At 38.4% G+C, this 20,303-nt stretch overlaps 1 protein-coding gene across 2 annotated transcripts in view; it reads right to left on the bottom strand.

Moving 5' to 3' along the window:
• nrxn3a (neurexin 3a) overlaps window positions 1-20,303 on the bottom strand; it is a 177,530-nt gene that overhangs the window by 49,159 nt on the left and 108,068 nt on the right. For both annotated transcript variants that reach the window (XM_008291066.1, XM_008291068.1), the window contains exons 11-18: window positions 18,307-18,510; window positions 16,367-16,393; window positions 12,064-12,183; window positions 11,664-11,784; window positions 10,997-11,257; window positions 8,176-8,366; window positions 7,239-7,412; window positions 2,651-2,770 (exon numbers count right to left, since the gene is read on the bottom strand). In XM_008291066.1, coding sequence (XP_008289288.1) covers window positions 2,651-2,770; window positions 7,239-7,412; window positions 8,176-8,366; window positions 10,997-11,257; window positions 11,664-11,784; window positions 12,064-12,183; window positions 16,367-16,393; window positions 18,307-18,510 — 1,218 coding nt within the window. The remainder of the gene's footprint in view (window positions 1-2,650; window positions 2,771-7,238; window positions 7,413-8,175; window positions 8,367-10,996; window positions 11,258-11,663; window positions 11,785-12,063; window positions 12,184-16,366; window positions 16,394-18,306; window positions 18,511-20,303) is intronic.

Genomic DNA, 20,303 nt, shown 5'->3' on the forward strand with positions numbered 1-20,303 from the left:
TGTTGTAAGCCACATAAGGTCTATGTTAAAAAAGGAAAAGCAAGAGCATACCCGCTGTGATGCATGGAGCAGCCAGTTATGTTATGGCACTGATTTGCCGCCAAGGCACATGGTGCCTTGTATCTGTGCAAGGCAAAATGAAATCAGTAGGTTATCAAGGCCTTCTGGTAGGAAATATCCTGGCCATGGAAGAGAGTATGTCTCTTCCAGCAGATCATGACATCTGTAGACTCCTCACCCTATTCCGAGTGAACATCTAAGAAAAGAACTGAAACTCACATTTGGGAGCAAAAACCCCTCAAACTTGAGAGGAATGAAGGAAGTCTGAAGAGCTACAGAAGGGCTTGAATGATTGTCTCAGACAGGTGTGCTACAAATTGTACTAACATTTCATGATGTTTCATTTCTTGTATCATTTAAAATATATGTTACACCTATACAAATATAACATGTCTGATCTATTAAATTTGGAATATAGAGCACTGGATGACTATTACTTGAGCTTTTTGAAGTGCAGCAGTACGAATAATTGTGGCCAAGTCTAGATCCTGGAGCTTCATAATTTAAAAGTTCAATTCCTTGGATGGAAATTCAAACTTATTGTCATTGTTTTACCGTAGAAATATGAGGTACATTGGTCTCAAAGGCCCTGAATTTTGTTTTGAAGCATACTAACCACTGATGAAACTCTCATTCAGACATATGCAACATCCAGCACCACTGACGAACCATTTAAAGAACTGTAGTCCACGTAATGTGTCACTGGAGCAAAGCTGTGGATAGATGGTTGCATATCCAAGATGATAAGGTGCCATCAGAGTTAGCAATATTCACTGTTAACCCCTTAAACCCGAGAGGCCCCCAAAGAAATAGTTTGAAACAACACAGTCATCATGAAAGAATATAGTGGTGTTGCACATCAAACAGCAGAACCTGGGCTACAAGAATATATAAGCCATTTCTACATGCTTCAAACACAACTCAAACACCAACTAAATTAATTATCAAATATGGACATCGATATAGCGCCACCAAGTCAGCCCACTCACCACATTTCTGGCTCTGTTGCTTTGATACTTTCTGCAAAACGCACCAACAACCCGTCAAACGAAAGCGGACAGTCCACAGATTCCAACCACGTCCATCAACGCTCTCTAAAACCAAAGCATCGGCGAGAAACAACCCAAAGAACAGCAAAAACCGAAATCGCTTCATCAACCTGTGACTGTAAAATGTCTCTTACCTTAGCTGTTTTGCCATGAAAAGTTTATTTTATCGGAAAATCCACACCAGCTTCAGTTAGTACTACTTCCTGTGTCACACTGAAATCATTCCGGGAGTCTTTCGGCGGCTTCGTTAGCCTCAGGGAGCCAAGGAGTGTGCACTCTGTCAGCAAGCGGCTTGTCTTCAAGATGGTGTTCTGCAGATTCTGATTGGCTAAAAGTGCTGTCAATCTCATTTTGGTGGCTATCGCTACATTCTACTGGCTGTAACGATTCGAAGGCGGTGTCAATCACTGAATTCGACCAATCCATGACGGAGATACAACCTTGCTTAACACAGGCGCTTCACAGCAGTTTGATCAGCATTAGCACGGGACGCCTAAAACATATAGCGGTCTGGTTGAATTTTCAAAAAAAAAAAAAAAACTGCTGTATGTGGATGTATTGAACACCATTAGTGATATACAAGTGAAATAAATAGTTTGTACATAAGAACATTCAGATGGTCACAAAGTGTGCCAAAATGTCCCCTCGCCTGAACTGTCTGTATTAAAAACTTTGTAATTTTGTTCTGCTTCACTTTATCAGAGTCAATATTCGCAGAGAGAATGTTCACATATTGTGCTCTGATTTAGGAGAGGTTTAGAGCTGCAGCTGGATCATTCCAAAGAGATAATTATCCTGAAAGTGCTTTTAGTTTTTTTTAAGCAAACCTGAAAATTTTTCATTTTTGCCATGTGCCATCTACATTTACTCTTAACCAGTAACATATATACTGATATTTACACATCAGAGCACGTCTTACAACTGTTCCTTTCATTATGACACAAGAATTATTCAAATAGACCTTGTGGTTGCAGAGATAAACTGTTTTTATTATATTTTATTATGTAGAGGCCTAAAAAAAAAGCTCAGGGCTTAACAGGTTAAATTGCCTGTAGTGCCCCAACATCTACAAATGTCCTGCCAGGTAAGAGCAGATGCCATGAATTTCAAATGGGCACAAAACTGTGTGTGTTCAGCTACAACGTTCAGTGACTGAAAAGTATGATGCTACAGTTGCAACCATGTTTAACACACTTTCCTTATGGTCTAAATCGTAAACGATCTGCACTTGCATGGCACTTTTCTACCTTTACAGTGTTTCCCATTCAACCATTCACCCACGAATAGCGACTGAGCTGCCATGCGAGGTGCCTGCCTGCCATCACGAGAAATCTGGCGTTCAGTGTCTTGCCCAAGGACACTTCAACATGCAGAGACAACCCGCTCAACCACCTGAGCCACAGCCGCCCCTGATCATTCCAACCCCTCACTGATCGCACCAAGGAAGTGTACATAATCCGTTATTTATGGTGAGGTTATTTCATCCGCGCTGTGTCAAATGTGCATGACACTAGATATTTGAAGGTGACACCAGGACTCACGGTCATTGCACTGTGTGCCGGTGTAGGAGGTCATGGAGCAGTCGCAGGTGTAGTTCTCCCACTGCTGGATACAAATGCCCATGTTGGCACAGGAGTCCTCCTGACAGGTGGTGCTGGGGCCTGTGGAAATCCAACAATTCCCAAAGCAACACCCAACAACACACACACACACACAGACAAACACAAAATAGGGTTTAATACACACTGGCTCAACAATAATAAGAACATGAGTAAACTCAGACCCGAACCTTCTGTAAAGGGACAGTGCTTCGGTTTAGAACTATAACTAACGGTCTGAAAAATGAATGAATGTTTATGGTTATACACAGTTAAAGGACTGTAACATTATTTCACATTAGACGTAAATTCAACATCTGTTTATGTAATTTTATTTATATTTTAGTTTTTTGTTGTTGTTTTTTCAATGCAGAAAAATTCTGTAAAATTACAGAAAAAGACAACTTGCTCCTTGCTCCTGTTCTACCATGAATGTATGGATGGTCAAAATGTGTTTAAATCTACATGTGTATGTGTGAAAACATACAGTTTATTTCTTCCATCCTCCAACAAAAACATGTTTACTTTTCTATATGTAACTGGTTCTTCACCAACTTTAATGAACTTGACAGAGACATATTGAATTGACATTGTTGTTGTATATATGAGAGCTTATTGGGGTTATATGAGGGGGATCAGGACAGAGGTGGTATATTTAACCATTTATTAGGCATAAAATGTGACAGTTCAGAACATACTGAAAAGAAAGTGTGGGCAGCAGAGGATTACGTTGTGCTACAGGAGTGAATATGAAGGTTTATGCTGATGTATTAATACTTTCATCAGGCGTTTTGGAATCTTTGCTGCTGTTCTGTGATGAGCAAAACTATGAACTGGTAAAAGCAACCTTTCAGTGGGCTGAAGATCCATTTAGGAATAAAACCTTCTGTCTGTCTCTAGTGCATGTTTAATTTAATCATTGTTGATTTTTATATTCTAACAGAAACAATACCAACCCTGATAAAGGCTCATATATCATTAAATAAAGTGACAAGGAGTAGCCCTGTGCATTGTCTTTGTACGAACTCTAAAACCAAATAGTTTCAGCAGCTGTAAGTTCTTTATGTCAAATATGGAAATTATTCTTTAAATTGAAAAAAAAGAAAAATGTAAACGGAAAGCATGTATGTCTGCAGTAATGATTAACATGACTAAACAGCTGATTCAGTCTGAAATATATTAAACTTGATTCAGTTAGTTGTTCACTTTCAAAATTCAAAAGACAACGTTCAACTAATTGTTTAACTTTAAGTCTTAGATGCTAACAAATGGCTTTTTGTGTGGAGTATCCATTCAGTCCACCACATTTCTAACGCATGGTATTGATATTTGTACATGTCATGTTTTTATCATCTATTTCAAAAGCATGATCTATCTTAACTTTTAAAGACCATTTTGCATGTTTTCATCTCATCATGCCTGTATTAATACAACTATGTTTGCAATGTAAATCTGCTAATCTACTCCAGACCCAGCAGAACTCATCTGTCAGGCTTTTATCCAGAACCAAGAGAATAACATTAGGGCTCAACAAAAACTTTACATCAACTATCTTTTTAAGTTATGACTACACTGTCTGAAATTGTGCGGGAGTGTTAACACACGTTAGGCGACTCCAAATCCTGAACTCAAGGTGAAGAAAAATCCAGCCAATTGAATTAAGTTACCTCAACTTCAATTTGTTTAGATCAACTAATACAGAAATTTAAATGAACTATTGATGAAAAATATTAGATTGTGCCATTTATCTAAATATAGAAATTAGATTTTTAAATTATTAATTTTAAATCGTGCAATAGGTTTCCTAAATTACTTTTAAGAGAGTGCTTGAATTTAAGTTTCCTTTGAACCTAAACGTAAGCGTTTCCAACACTGTATTGGTTTCATACATCAAAATTATGTTGCTGTTTATTGCAATTAATGATTTTATGACTTGTCTATTTTATTTTGATGCCTTGTTTTTGTAACAACAACAATAATAATTCTAATAATATTGGTATTGTCAGGATAATAATAATTTATTATTATTGTTGTTGTTATTATTGTTCTTATTCCTGTTACATATTTCAGTTTCACATTTAATCATTGTTAACCAATTTTGATTTGTGGTTAACAAAAAGTCATTTTTTTCAATACATCCAGGTTTCACAATAAGCCATCAGCCTACATTAACTCATTTGATTCAAATCAAGTAATGTATGGAAACTTACCTGGTGAAATGGTGCAAGCTGCTCTGTTAAAGTGGATGTTCAGGACCAAGTGAACTGATGATGAGTTGAAAGAGGGGATGGAGTTTTGAAACTTAGAATGCTTTAAACTGCAAGAATATCCTGCAGCTCCAACTCCCTTTATTTCTGGCAACTGATCCACTGATCTGGTTCAGGATTCAATGTAAGATGTAAAAATGAAAAGCTTGTTCATGATACTGCTTTGAAGTGTTTGCCAGCAGTGCAGTATCGCCATCTAGTGACGGTACAAAGTACTGCTGCAACCTGAACTGCCAACTCACTAATCACAAATGGGCTTTGATAAAGGCTCACTGGCTGAAGAAACACAAATCCATTTCATGTGATGAAAGCTTGTAATGTAATACAGGCAGTACATGGAGAAACAGTTTACATGATTAATCAGCTGATCATGATGCGTTGCAAAAAAGAAAGGAAGGAAGAAAACCATACAAAATTATACAAGCACACAAAAAATGAGACATTAGAATGCCATGGACAAGACCAACAAACTGTGATTGATGAGATTTTATTTGGAAAAATAAAGTAAATCAACCATTACTTTCTTGCAGTGCATACAGTACAATGAAGAACATTGTTATCAACCCCATTCAAATAGTCACAGCAAGGAGGACACAGTACAGTACAGACTGTTGTTTTCTGTTTGGATTGAAATGAAATGTCCACTAACACATTCGTCGGTCAAACATGGGGCTCTGTAAGGTAATGTTAAAAAACATACATAATGTCCAACTGAATGTTATGGCAAGCATAAGAAAAAACTGCTGTACAGAAAATGATTTCCATGCAAACAAGAACAGGTTGTGGAAGATGGTCCAGAACCTTAAGAGGATGACAAAAACAGCCACAAAAATGCACAACTTGCACAGAAAGATGGAAACATTTTGTCCACAGTGACATTTGCTTGCTTGTGCAAAATGTTTCAACAGCCCATTTTGATGTAGCTACATAACAGCTATGAACAACTGGAAATGAACACAGAACAGATTAAAACCTTTGGCAAGTTTTGCTTTGTGAACAAACTGTATGGACAGGAGTAGTCCAGGTATGGCCTGATACAGATTTCCAATGCTGCTATGATGTGACGGTAAAACTGTGCATCTAAATTCATAGACGCAGTATTTTAGTAGGCCTGCAATTGGCCGTTTGTTAAAAACCCCAACCTGAAACTGAGACTGTAAAACTGTACAGTTGTGCTTTTTTTAATGGTATACTTTTTTTTAAATTTTTTTTTTAAATGTGACCTAAAGAGCATTTTTTTACACTTTGAGTCTGTTTTGTTCTGTTTTATATGTAACTGCATTCACTGTGTTAGGCTCCAAGCATTACCTACATTAAATAGTTTCCTCATTCATATCCTGTGTAGACACGTGGAGGACTGCAGTTGCTCCAGGTTGTGTCAAAACTGCGTTAGTATCTTATTATCTACTTGGGGGTTTTATGGTTACGACAGGAAAGTCCCACTGACACATCCTTGGCATAATTCCACAGCAAGAAAGTAATATGACACCATACATACAGCCACCAAATTCACATCTCTGCAAGAGAGTTTTAGCCAATTTGGATTGGAATCAGTTAGTTGGAGACAATAAATTCCACCAGCGGCAGAATCCATCAAGGACCCATTGTTAAAATGACTCCTAACGTCCTGTACATCTGTCAATATAATAATTATATACTGCATAGACAAAGGGCTAGAATGGAAAGCTTGACATAGCCTCAATAATTAAAGGGGCGGGGCTTAGTAAAGGGTCAATTGCACATGTAATAGATTTTAAATACTAACTTTTTTGACAAAATTTTGCTCTGAGTGTGAATCTCTCTCGATGTGTCTTTGTACCAATATACCTGCACTGGGCTCAAAGAAGCTCTGTAGTGTCTACTTTACTTATTTATGATAATGTTTGAGACCTTAGACAGTCACATCATTCTGAAAAAATAACTTTACAAAAGCACAATAGATAAAAAATAGAGCACCTGGGGCGATTTTATGCACTGGCTTAAACTTCCCTATCATTGATTGTGACGGCACAGTCAGTGGACGACCAATGTGGCCGATAACATGTGGTGCAGGTGAGGAAGTGCTGGATGTTTGGTCGGACTCTAGCAGTGGGCAAGTGAGGTAACCAGTACAGTTAGTAAGATGGAGCGACTTCCATAAGGATGCAGAGCTGAGGCGCTACCGTTTGCATTGAGCAGGAAGAAAGGGCTGCTGGAGCTGAAGTTGGAGTTGAAGTTTGTGTTGTAGGAGTCTAAATCAGGCTGAGATCTGAGGGACGGTGTACCTTCACATCCACGCTCAATCTGCCCGCTACGAAACAAGGCGTCATTGAGGAGATCCGGCAGGCGACCATTGAGGTCCACCGATGCCAAGCAGCCCTGGAAGCCTTCTCTGGAAGCCACCAGTTTAGGCAGGTTGCCATACATGCCTGGGCCAAGTCCTGCGATGAACAGATCACCTGGGGTATAGAAAAAATATAGATAGCACAGAGAAATCTCTTCTTATTAAAACCTATATGGGGAAAGGCAGGAGAAGAGAACACTTTCTATGTGCTTTTACATCTGAAGTGTCTTGAAATGTGATAAGATCAAAGAAGAAAAAGCTGGGACATTAACAAAAGCCAAAGTCAGGAGTACAATATGTGTATTAAAATGTTTCTGATGCTTGAATGAATAGTGTCAGTCTGACTGGCCTACCTTAAGCACACTCTAACTTTAGCAACAAGAGGGAAATTGTCACAAAAAAAATATAGTACTATGTCTGAAACACTTGTTTAGCAGTTCAACAATGAACCATTCATCCATCCATCCATTTTCTATACACCGATTTATCCTCTGCAGGGTGATGGGGGGGCTGGAGTCTATCCCAGCTGACTCAGGGCGAAGTTCAGGGGACAATCTGGACAGGTCGCCAGTCTATTACAGAGACAGACAATCAAGCACACTCACATTCACACCTAGGGACAATTTAGAAAGACCAATTCACCCTTGCATGTCTTTAGACTGTGGCAGGAAGCCGGAGAACCTGGTGAGAACCAATGCAAGCACAGGAAGACCATGCAAACTCCACACAGAAGGACCCCCGGCCCAGATTCGAACCAAGGACCTCCTAGCTGTGAGGCGACAGCGCTAACCACTCCAACAATGAACCAACGTATCTGAATGAAAACTGAACACACAAAGGGGATACAACCATGTGACACATGTCGTATCAGAACATACCTTTCAGGTCCAGGTTCTTGGCCCCATTGATACTCTGACTAGTGGCTGTGGCGTCTACTTTTAGCGTGTGGGTATTGCTGTTGTCTCGGGTGATGGCCACATTGTGCCACTGGTTGTCATTTAGTGCCCTTTCACTTTTCCCCTTGATGAGGTTGGGTCCATTTCCAAGGTCAAAGACATAGTGGATGTATCTGCAGGAAAGAAGAAGAAGAAGAAGAAGAAGTTTTATTGTCATTGTACAAAAATACAATACAATTTCGTTTGGCATCATCTTTGTAGCAGCTAATATGGTCAAACTTCTAAGAAAGTAGAAAAAAAACTAAAAAGTGATATAAATAATAAAAAAGCAATACAATATATACTCTATTAAAAGTGCAGAAGAGCATTTGTACAGTGAGTCCATAAACTAGGAGTGTCATGGTTCCTGCAGCAGTCTCTTCACAACCATGGTCCATCATTCACAGAAGTTACTGACTTACAGATTTCTTAAGAAATTTTACATTTACAAAGACATTCTTTGAAAGGTTCAGAAACTGGCCACACTGAATCAAAGATATGATCGATCACAAGCATTTCCAGGTCCATATTTTCAGTCTGTACATATGCTCTATAGACCTATCTTTGTATCATGTGCAACTCAGAAATTTCTTATTTTTCATATATTGACCATTTATGTAGTCACTTGGTTCAGCCTCTGTCTTAAAGAGGTTTCTCTGATAATGACCTCATTCTATTCTGCGGGACACTTTCTGGAAGTCTGCCGAAGGGTCAGCTCTGGAGTGTATGGAACTAAACTAGTAGTTAGATTTCACTTTTATTCTTTCTGTCCTAAAACTTTTAAAGGTGGACGTGTATTACATTTAGATAAGACTGAAGCACAGACTTTTGACTTACAGAGAGTCTTTTTTTGTTTGTTTGTTTTAATACGTAAATTCATCTCAGGTTTTGGAACATTCATGAACATCACACACCTCAAGTATTACAGCAGTATATAAATGGCAGTAAATGCCCACCTCCTCTTCATACCACCTGACACCAAGCACCAAACCCTCTGGAACTCCTCACCTCCAACCATCCGTAACTACCCAAACCTGTCCACTTTCAAATCACTCACCAAAACTGACCTCTACAAAAATGCTTTTAATGTATGATTGTTTTTAAATGCACTCAATGCTTTTTGCTTTCTGCTCTTGTTTTCTCTTTTGCATGTTGTTTTTATTTCTTGTTGTAGTTATTCACTGTGCAGCATCTTTGAGCATTCGGAAAAGCGCTTTATAAATAAAATGTATTATCATTGTTATTATTATTAAATCACAAAAAAACATGGTATGTCCCTTTTAACAATTTGCTCATTATGTAATCTATCATCTCGGCAGTGCAGCCGTCATATTTGTGCAACCTATTTCAACATTTGAACACAGCTTTAATGGCAGGTGTAGAAAAGACTAACACAAGCTGTGATATGATGACTTCATATTTTGATGAATTCTGGATTTTCCAATTTTTTTGTGCCCAGACTAGCGCACATGGTGTCAGTGGGGAAGAAGAGGCACAAACATGAGTTAATCTAAACCAGCAAGCTTGGGCAAAGTAAACTGAAGAATTCATTTGCAAAAACAGATAACTCCATCTTCACAAACCTTCAGAAAACCCACTTTTCCATCGTCTACCTGAGACAATATCAATCTAACTTAAGTTATCTCTATTTTTGTCATTTCCACTGAGTCAAATCCACTTAACTTAAGTTTGATTGATATTATCTCAAGAAAACCCCCAAAAAAGAAAGGTTTCTGAAAATCTACAGAAATGGAGTTACCTGTTTTTGCAAATGAACTCTTCAATTGTTGGTAGTTTGGTAGTAACTGGGTCTGATATGTCACCACAGCAACAGTCTTTAGTTCTAAGTATGACGTATTCTGTGGACAAGCACACTCAATGCTTGGAGTGAATGTCCAGCCGTTGTGGAATGATGACTACTGATGCAAGTAACTGTATTCATTTTACTGACTTTTTTGTCTTCTTGTTCCTGCAGCCATATGAAGGCAGCAGGAGAGTACCAAATCCAGTTTGCTGAGTTTAAATCATATTCAAACAGAACCAATGCGTCCACATGTCTTTACACACAAACTGGGTGTTGTCTGTCTGAATAAATTTGAAATCCTGTTGATGCATTGGACACCTGCTATGTCACAAGCAAATTGAATTTTTATACTAACCTACAAGAGGGTCCAGCCCAGTTCATGCATCTAAGACCAGCACTGTTCATTGTAACTGCACTACACCTGAGAAAATCAGAATCATTGGAACTTAAGACACCTGGTTTTTTTTGGTCATTTGGGAGCAAGAGAAACACATTGTGAACACTCGCTACTGTTGCAACAACATCAATCATTTGGTGTTGAGGTTTACTACGTTTGATAAATGTAAGTTCAGTATTCACTCTGCCTTTAGCTTTTTTTTAGCTTGCTAATTGTCTGCATGTCATTTGATGGTAAGCAGGTAATAAACAAAGAGTTCTTAGACATTGTTCACTTAGACTAAATCAGCACAGTTGCTGTCAGCCTCACAATGAGGTAGAACTAATTGTAAAGGTCAGTAAAGCTGGGAGAAGCTGCAGATTCAAGCACTTTATCACACAGTTTGCACATTGTCTTCTGAATATTCAATTGTCATTATAAAAATATAGATGGTGGCCACTGATGTTGGGAAACAATTAATGTTATCAGAATAACAATCATATAATGATCAATAATAATAATCCTATTAAACCTTCAATGTTTCAATGTGCAAAACAATAACAAGAATCCTTTCCCAAACGTACCCTTTAACTAGTTCTACGGCGATAAAATCGTTGCCATCTCCAGAGTTGAAGAGTATGAAGCCGTCTGGTGAGGTGGTCTTGAATTGGAAGAAGAGGTGCATGGACGTGTAGGCCTGTAGAGTGGCCAGGCTCAGATAGCTGCTCTTGGATTTAAAGGTGACAGGGTCAGCAATAATGGAACGAACCCCAAAGCGAGCGTTGAGCTCACAATAATCGATATCACCGTTCTTGCACAGGTCAATGTAGAGCATGCCGTTAAATCTGAGGAATGAGAAAGAAAAGGTACTTGAGCTGACGGTCTTCAAAAAAGAAGGTCTTGCAAACACATTGTTTAATGACAACAACAAGTTAATAGAAAACTAACAGCGAATTCTTTGCTATTTGATTGGTTTAGTCCACTACACTCTGGGTTTGGCCTCCACCTGCTCCTGTCTACAGGTTCTTTAGCTACTCAGTGTCCCCGGACCTTCACCAGTTATTCATTACATTTATGTTTTGTACACTGAATGCTGTAAAACTATAATATTTACATACAAGAGAAAAATACATTCTCTAAAACTCCAAAATGTGGGTAAATAAAATTTGATTAATTGCACAGAAGAAATAAGTGACGATTGAGACTTTTTTTAAGGATGTGTCCATTCAAAAATTAAAGTGTTTTGAGTACCTAAGGCTCTGCAGATGTCCAATGAAGCTGGACGGGATGCTGGAAACAAATCGGCGCTCTGTCATGATGCCTGTTTCGATGTTGTGGAACTCCAGACGAGTGTGATCGCCCACCATTTGGCCTGGAGATGGGGAGGGTGGAGGGGATGGGTTGAAAAGAAAGACAAAAAACGAAAAGAAAAGAGAACACTGTCTGACACTAACACAAAAGGGCTGATTTAAGGAGAAAATTACATTAACAGTATTAGATGAATGCAAACTGTCACTAATGGCCAGATATCTACATACTGTCTTTGTAGTACAATTACACACTGATGCTATCAGCTGTCTATGGTAACACACCACAGCGTGGTGCAATAACACTGACAAAGCAACACATTTCCAGTTGTGCAGGTAAGTACCTTCTGCTACATCATCGTCAACCGTTAGCTTGTAGGTTTTGCCGCGACGCACCACACGCACTGTATGCCATTCATTATCATTGAGCTTTTGCCCGGCATACAGGGTCTCCGGTCCCTTGCCTGAGAACAATGGTCAGTCACAAAGTTAAGGACATCCTGAGTCTAAAACCAAACCTTTGTTTTCCCACCAGGCTGTCTTAAAACACTGACAGGAGTTCTACAAGCTGCTTAGTAGCTTGTTAACTACTTTAAAAAAATGGATTTTAAAACAAGTCTTATTCCTTTGGGAAACAAAGGTTTGGTTTAGTCAGTAAATTGCACAGTGAAAGTAAACAAAATACTTGACATCTGCTATGCTGCTGAACAGGGTCATGGCTCTATGTAGTTTGAACAGAGAAAGGGCAACTACAGTAAAAAAGAAATTGCTTTTACTCATCGTAGGCTTACAGAAATCTTTTCTTTTCACTGCTTCCTGTTTTTCTGCTCCTTTTACTTCCCTCTTCATTACTTTTTGTGGCCATTAAATGCAAGTCAAAGGCATCACCAATAAGCTTTAAACACCAGTCCAATATAAGATTAAATCAAATTCTATGCATATATATATATATGTGTGTGTGTATTTTATGTGTTAACGACTTCTATGTTATTTTATTTGAGGAGAGGTTTGCGGAAATGCAAGACATTTAGCCTCTGTTGGACACAATGTATGCGAGGTCACCAAGGATTCTTAAGGAACCAACATGAGACACTAACTAAACTAAACTAATCAACTATAGGGTGATCCAAAACAGCTATTGATTCATCAAGATCCATGTACTTTTTAAACTGCATGAGAGCCAGGTGAAAAGTTGTCTGTTGTTTTCTAAGTGTTCTCAGATCAGATGCTTCTATTGGCGGGAGGCATCTGACTGTTGTGGAGAGGTTATCTGGAGAGGTTTTGTTGGGTTTAATCACAAAACCTACATGTTTAAAATTTAGAAGCAATTGTGTTCAAAAGAAACCAAGAAGACAAGACGCAACAGAAGTCTCTTGTATCTGAGTCCCACTGTCGGTCATAACTACTAATGACATTAAAACAGAGCCTATAACATGGCAGTGTGGCAGTCTCACCTATAATGTACTTACTTATTAATGAACTTACTACAGAATCTAATCTGGGTGTTGCTAAAAATATTTGTTGGCCCCAACTGTGTGTATTAATACTTTCCTTTTGCTTGATTAAATAACTGAAGACATGACACAGACATCATGGAACAAAATATATTTTAACTAATATGTAGAGAAAAGCAATAATTAATGTTCAGCGAAAACACTTACTACATATTTATCTACTCAAACTGTTTGGAATAAAGCAGCCATTCTCAGAATGAGCCCAGAACTACATCAGAGCTATGGGCATAAAAGCCCAAACAAGGTTCTTTTGGGGACCCAGGACAATTCTTGTCTCTTAGATTTATTATTACCAATTTCAGTTTGAATGCCTGAAGAAACTACAACAATATTTGTGGTAATGCCATGTCTGCACACATGGGAGTGCATCTATTTATTAAACACATGCTTAAGCTATGGAAATGTCATTTTGTTACTGTAGTCGTTGCCTTGTTGGACAGATACAGTTGCATTCAAAATGTTTGAACCCTGCTGAGTTAGTAAAGTAGTACATTAAATTTACTCTGATTATTACATTTGTATGAGTTGAAGGGCATAATCTATTTTAAATAGCAGAAATGTGTGATGTAATCTTTGGGATTTGCTTTGGGGAATCTTTCAACAACACCGAATCTGCTTCGATTGTGATATCGCTTTTTTCATCACAACAAAACGGGAAAAGATTTCAAAGAAATGGTCGGAAGCATCACATGTTTAAAAGTCATGGTAAAGCAGCAACCTTTTCTGAGTTGGGGGGGAAAACATAAAAAGGAGAATTTGACATTTTAAACAGGTGAGAAAATCTCCCCGCCAAACACCTGCTGTGAGATGTTTGGCTGCAGGAGCTGATAAATGTGACCACATGACTGGTATCATGGAGTCTGGAAACGTATCAATTGTTGGTTGGATTTAAAGACAGCAGTGGCAGCTCAAAAATCAGGTGGAAATTCAAGTTTATGAGAGAACCCTGTAACAATTAATTGGATGTCATAAAAGATTTGTATTATTAAAGCTCAAACCTGGCCAATATTTAAACTCTTCTACATGTTTACGTGTCTTTTTTCCACGTGAAAATATTCCCTTTATGCTTTACAATAACTTTGATAACTCTACACCATCTCTGAAGTCTCCACCTCTCCAATGGTGAAACATTGGAGCAACTCAGACCTACATATTCAATCTAGAAACCAAATCTGAAGAAGAAGAATGATACAGAGAGCCTCAGCCTGCAAGTTGGGGGAAATCTGAAACCTTGGTGGGGGAATGGTTCCTTAGTTTGTGAATATATGGAATTCCAGAAGTCTGAATCAGGGGTTTTGGAAACACTGCAGTTTCAAGTACAACTGCACTGACTGTCAGTCATGGTTTGTTTTCAAACATGTGTCAACAATGTGAAAAACTAGATTATACTGGATTAAGTCTTTAAATAATGACACTGGAGGTTGAACAAATTGGTTTATATTCCTTTTTCAAAAGCTTTACGTTCATACGTTTTCACTAAACTTCATCCGAATCATCACAATGTCTTCACAAGGTTGTATGATTTTGACTGCAACTGTACCCCTGTCATTATGCACAGATGTAATATTTTAAATTAACAGATGAGGCAAAGATGCCCACGGCCTCCTTATAAGTAAAAGCAATTCATACTGATTCGGGACAGCAGCAGACACGCTAGAGGCAAAGAGAGCTCACTGATTCACCAGAGCTAACCTGATAACCTCACACCTTTGGTTTTGAATTCTCACAACAATACAGAATTATCATGTCATTCCAAATTTTTAAGTCCAATTTTGGATCTCTAGGAATGTACACAAGCCATGAATGATCAATTATTTTTCAGTTAGCAGACATTTTACTTAACAATCAGTGAAGTCAGTGAAGTTGTCTAATGGCTCATTTTATAAGCTGGAAACTTTTGGATCCTCACATCAAATCAAAACAAGTTCTGTGGGTTTGAACACATAATGTGCTGTGTGTCAAAGGTTAATAATCTAGTTTCTTTTGTCCCTGTGGACATAGTTTGAATCCAGGTGTTGTTAGCTCTGTCGCATTCATATTCAGTATAAACATATTAACTCCTATTTAACTGTCCAGACAGGATTCTGTGATGGTACAGTTTGAGTCTTTATGGGACGTGAAACAATGTGTAACTGTCCTATCATTTAATTAAATTCAGAACTAACTTATAAGTAATCAAATCCTTCTGTTGGCATCAAATCAGTGATGCTGTTGTTCCATCTGTTTGGGGTGACGGTGAGTTTCAGTTGTGTGGACTGGACTCTACGTATACTGCTGTCATGGAAGGTTTTAACACTCTCAGCCATGTTCATACCTTTCTCCTAAAACAAGCAGCCTTCTAAACCAATACTGATCCATAGCGTTACTCTGTTGATGTTTTGGCCGAATAGAAAGTCGGTCTTGAAGCATGAAATCAGGACGAGCTCTAATTACCTATATTTATTGGTGTGTTATAATAGAATGTAACAGTCAGTCATACCGGTTATTCACTCTTTATAACTAAGAATAATGAATGTTGTCCAAGTAGGTAGTGTCAAACAACTTCATCTACAGCACTAAACATTCAAAGTGTCTTTGTGACTGAGACTGAAGGCTTTATAGAATCAGATTTCTGACTTGGAGTAGTTTCAAATATTAGATAATAAACCTTAGTTCCTCTTTGCTACAACTAAACCTTACTCTCTTATATTAAAGTCACGTTATGCCATCAATTATGATACCAGATTATATATGCTAATTTTGTCATTGCAAGGTCTAAAACAAGCTGTATACATTATTTTAAATGCAAATGCATATTATGTTATATTCTACACACATACATAGATTTGCATGTATAGATATGTATCTTTATATGCAAATCTATATATATAAATATATGTGTGTGTGTGTGTGCATATATCACAATAGTCTATTACAGTCTATTTCTGTTGCTTTCTGTAGAATTATAGCTCAAACCAACCGATCGATGTCTTCCTCCACATCATAAGCTTAAGAAAGGTTGGAGTGTGGTGCAGGACTTACATTTAAGAAAAAAAACAAACATTTCCTTTTTCCAAAAAGAACAAAAAACAAAAAAACAACATCAACATACCATCAACATAGAAAGCAAAATGAAACTTGAGTGTTAACTTACTGGAGTTACAGTTTATCCTGATACAGTCTAGATGGGGAAGAATAAATGACAGATGAAATTGCATCCTTCAAGGTTACTGCTGCAGACATCCAAAAACAAAAAGTCCACCCTTCCGGGGACGCACACATGCAGAAAGGCAGCCATTTTATTCCATTGTTATTGACACTTAACTTTAGGTCAAATAATTATGAAATTAATGAAACATTGAGTTATTTATTACTTAATTAAACAATGCATGGATTTGTGCTGTTTTATTACTTACCAGAGTTTGTATTTATTGATTGTTTAGACACTGTATTTATAGTAAAATGGCCACTTGTAGTACCGGCTACATAGATTTTCCAACCCTGCACTGAATAACTCAATTTACATTGACGTGTTTGTATTTTTTTCTTTTTTATAAAAGTCATTATCTCTGACTCCAAAGCTTCTGCACCAGTAAGGTGGGTGCAGTCATCCATTTTAGAGAAACAATTGCTTTTGCAATTCAAACTGCAAAGTATTGTGATAGAGACAGAGAATCGGAAGGATCTGAACTGAGGCCAGAATAACTGCAGTTTGCAGCTGTGAAGACAGTGAGGGTTGGTCACCATGTGGCTGGTGGTTTCATGTGTCGTCAACCGCAACAGAAAAGTGGGAGCAAACAGCCACGATCCAATCAGCACCAGCACCATGCAGAGGCACAGGAACCCCAACCATCAAATCTGGAGCACTACCCTACTGCTACAGGCATCACTAGGCTGGAGCAGAAGCTAGAGCTATGAATATTTACACTTTTGAAAATGCATTGTAGGAAATTACACAGATCAAAAGAGGTGGAGAATTTATATGAGCTTTGACCAATTAGAGGTGTGAATACTTTGACTAAATCTAGGGCATGTCTTACATGAATAATAATATAATTAGTGAAATGTGTGTTTAAATGTGACTTTAAAAAACAGTTAATACCAGCTAATACCACTGTTACCCTTACGTTTTATTGCTGGACATACTGTAAATGCAAGCTATAAATTGAGGTTTATGGCTCATGTTTCACTGTGATATAATTTGCACATTGTGATTGAAAGTGTTTATGAGTATTTGGGGTCACAGCCAGCTGTTGGTTTTGCTGGGCTCTGTTCTCGGGCTGTTCACCTGACGGGCCGCAGGCTTAAGGCCTTTGAAGGGGTGAATACCATCTTTTGACAAAGCTTGATGGAAAATGGAGTTGACAGGTAAACAAAAAAAAGAAAGAAAGAAAAAAAAAAAACAAGACTCTGAAAAAGCACAGATTTCCATAAAAGATACCATCATTAGCAAAGAAAATGAAAAACACCCAGAACGATAGGAAAGTGACGGAGAAATTGCTCGATGTCAGACACAAAAATGAGGTTAGTGAGAAATACAAGAAAAGCTTCTGCTAATATTCAGCTGAATAATGGATTAAAGATCAGTGGGCATTCTTAGTGGGAGTCATCTCTTAGAAAGTCTCAGCACACCGTTCTTTGAAAATACTTTCTTAGACTACACCAAGTATCTGGACATCATAATGTGCATTCTGGTTACGGTGCTGGGACTATCTCAAAAGTTCTGTAAACAAAGATATGGATGTTACTATGGTTTTCTGGTTCAAAGATGGGCCAGATAGGTACCGCTGAAGTAAAGTAACTTAAGATATCCTAAGATGTTACTAGGTATATTCAGTAAACTGTCTATTGTTATCTGTGTGTACAAACTGAATTAATACTCATGCAAAAAAAGATACAAACTCTGTTATCTATGTTCTAAAGCTGTGAGAAACCGTTAAGGGATCGTAGCGATGAGTAACTGATGAAAAGACTGTGCACATAAAGATAGACAAAGTAAGTGGAGAGGAGTGGAGAAGTTACCGCTCAACGGTAAACCATCTCATGGTGAAGGTGGAGGTGTAGAGGCAGATGGCTGGGTGAGGTATACGATACCTAGGTTGACCGTGAGTTTGACGCGACCCCCATCCAGCTCCAGCCGGAGAGTGTCAGCTGAGTCTCTGGACGTGGTGGCCATGAGGAGGCCATAAGCCCGCTGGGAGCGAAAACGCAGGGAGACGTCCTCCGCCTCAGTGTGCATGATGGTCGGCATCACCACCTTCATGTACATGCTGCCGTCATAGGAGAGGATGGAAGCCTCTGTGTGAGAGAGTCAGGGGTAAACAGATATATTAGCCACAACTCAAGTAAGGTTGGAGTCAAAAAACCACAAGTAAACAAACTATAAACCTGATTCTTCTCCTTAATGTGCTGTCACTCTTAGTACACAAGAGTAAACAAGGATCATGTGAGACAAATTTAATCATCTCCCCAAGTCTGTGAGACCCCTTGACATGCAGCCTAAAATGTGTGTTTGCACTATATGTAATGAATATGTAGATAAGGCCTACAGCATTTTATGTAGTGGAGTCCTGTTGGTGTCTGCAGCTGTCCATGTACACGTCGATCAAGGTGCAACTACAAGTTCTCACCATATGCAAGTCATTTTGATGCTGCTCACTGTGGACAGAGGTCACTACAAAAACAACACAACTGCTGCTTAAGTTTTTATACAATCCGACCAGATCTGTTATCAGGTAAATTGAACTTCCTGAATGTGTTTGTTTTGGTGGCAAAACATAAAACTAGGAAGGAAATATGTAGCCTTTATAAATGCCTTATTTGTTTGAGCAAATTCACCACATTTTCCAGCAATTTTTTTTATTATAGACATTATGTTTGGAAGTTAATGGTAAAGTGCAAATCAATACACAGCTCAGTCAATATGTCTACTGAGATGCTTCCACAAGTAGACATGCTCCCCCTGCCCCTCGGCTGAAGTCGAGGAGACAGATATTACAGAGTCTGACTGACAAGCAGCAGACAGAGGAGGAGGACTGTGTGTATTGCTCGAGTTATGAGGACATAAATCTGTGCACACAGTCAAACTGTAAAGACCTGCCTCCATTTTGAAGACAAACAGCAAGTCCCCACAAGGTAGAACATTAACTTTTAGTATGATGGCTTGGTTTGGGTTGGGGTTAGGGTTTGGAAAATGACTGTAAGTCAGTGTCAGGTGGGAAACAAGACTGTGTGTGTCCTTGTGTGAATGGCCAAATGACCTGGAATAAAAATAAATGTAAAAAAAAGTGAGAGAGAGTGAGAGAAAAAGATTATTTTGTGGAGAAGACTAGGAAAAACTATGTAATGCAATTCTGCCACATCACAGCAAAATATGGCCTCAAAAATGAGGTGAATCTCAGTTCTCAATAGCACACAGGACTATGGCTGTGTTCAAGTAAGATTTACAGTATTTGGTAAAACAAAAAATGTAATTAAGTCAATTCAATTTACCCTTATTTATATAGCACCAAATCATAACATATTGTACGTCATCTCAAGGAACTTTACATAAAGTAATTAGTCAAGCAGGGAGTGTCAAACTCAAAGCAATCAGCCACAACATTAAAACCCCCTGCCTTGTACTGTTCAGTCCTTGTGGGCGGTGGGCGGTGGCCTCTGTGGATCATGCTTCTTCTGGTGCATTTGGGGATGCTCAGTAAGAGTGAGATTTTGAAGGCTGGGTCAACACCTTGGGCTCCTTGTTGTTTTCCTTGAGCCATTCCAGTGGAGTTTTCAGCATGTGGCAGAGTGTACTTTCATGCTGACAGAGGCCTGTTCTGTCTGAGAGTGCTGTTGGCATGTGGGGGTTTGCTTAGTCTACAAAAATTACCATTGTTACTGAAATGTTATTTGAAACCTTTTTCTTGTATAGGTCCACACAGCAGTCTTAGGTGCCATTTTAGCACCAGCATCCTTAGAATGAGCAGTAAGAAACAAATGAAGGTATAGGAGACATCAATGTTGGTGAAAACAACTTTAAAAAATAAATCTTTAATCAAAAGCTATATTAACAGTTTGGTCTCCTCCATACCATCAAATATCATGTGCTC

The sequence above is a fragment of the Stegastes partitus genome, unplaced genomic scaffold (genome assembly GCF_000690725.1).
Source record: "Stegastes partitus isolate 25-593 unplaced genomic scaffold, Stegastes_partitus-1.0.2 Scaffold713, whole genome shotgun sequence".
NCBI lineage: Eukaryota > Metazoa > Chordata > Actinopteri > Pomacentridae > Stegastes > Stegastes partitus.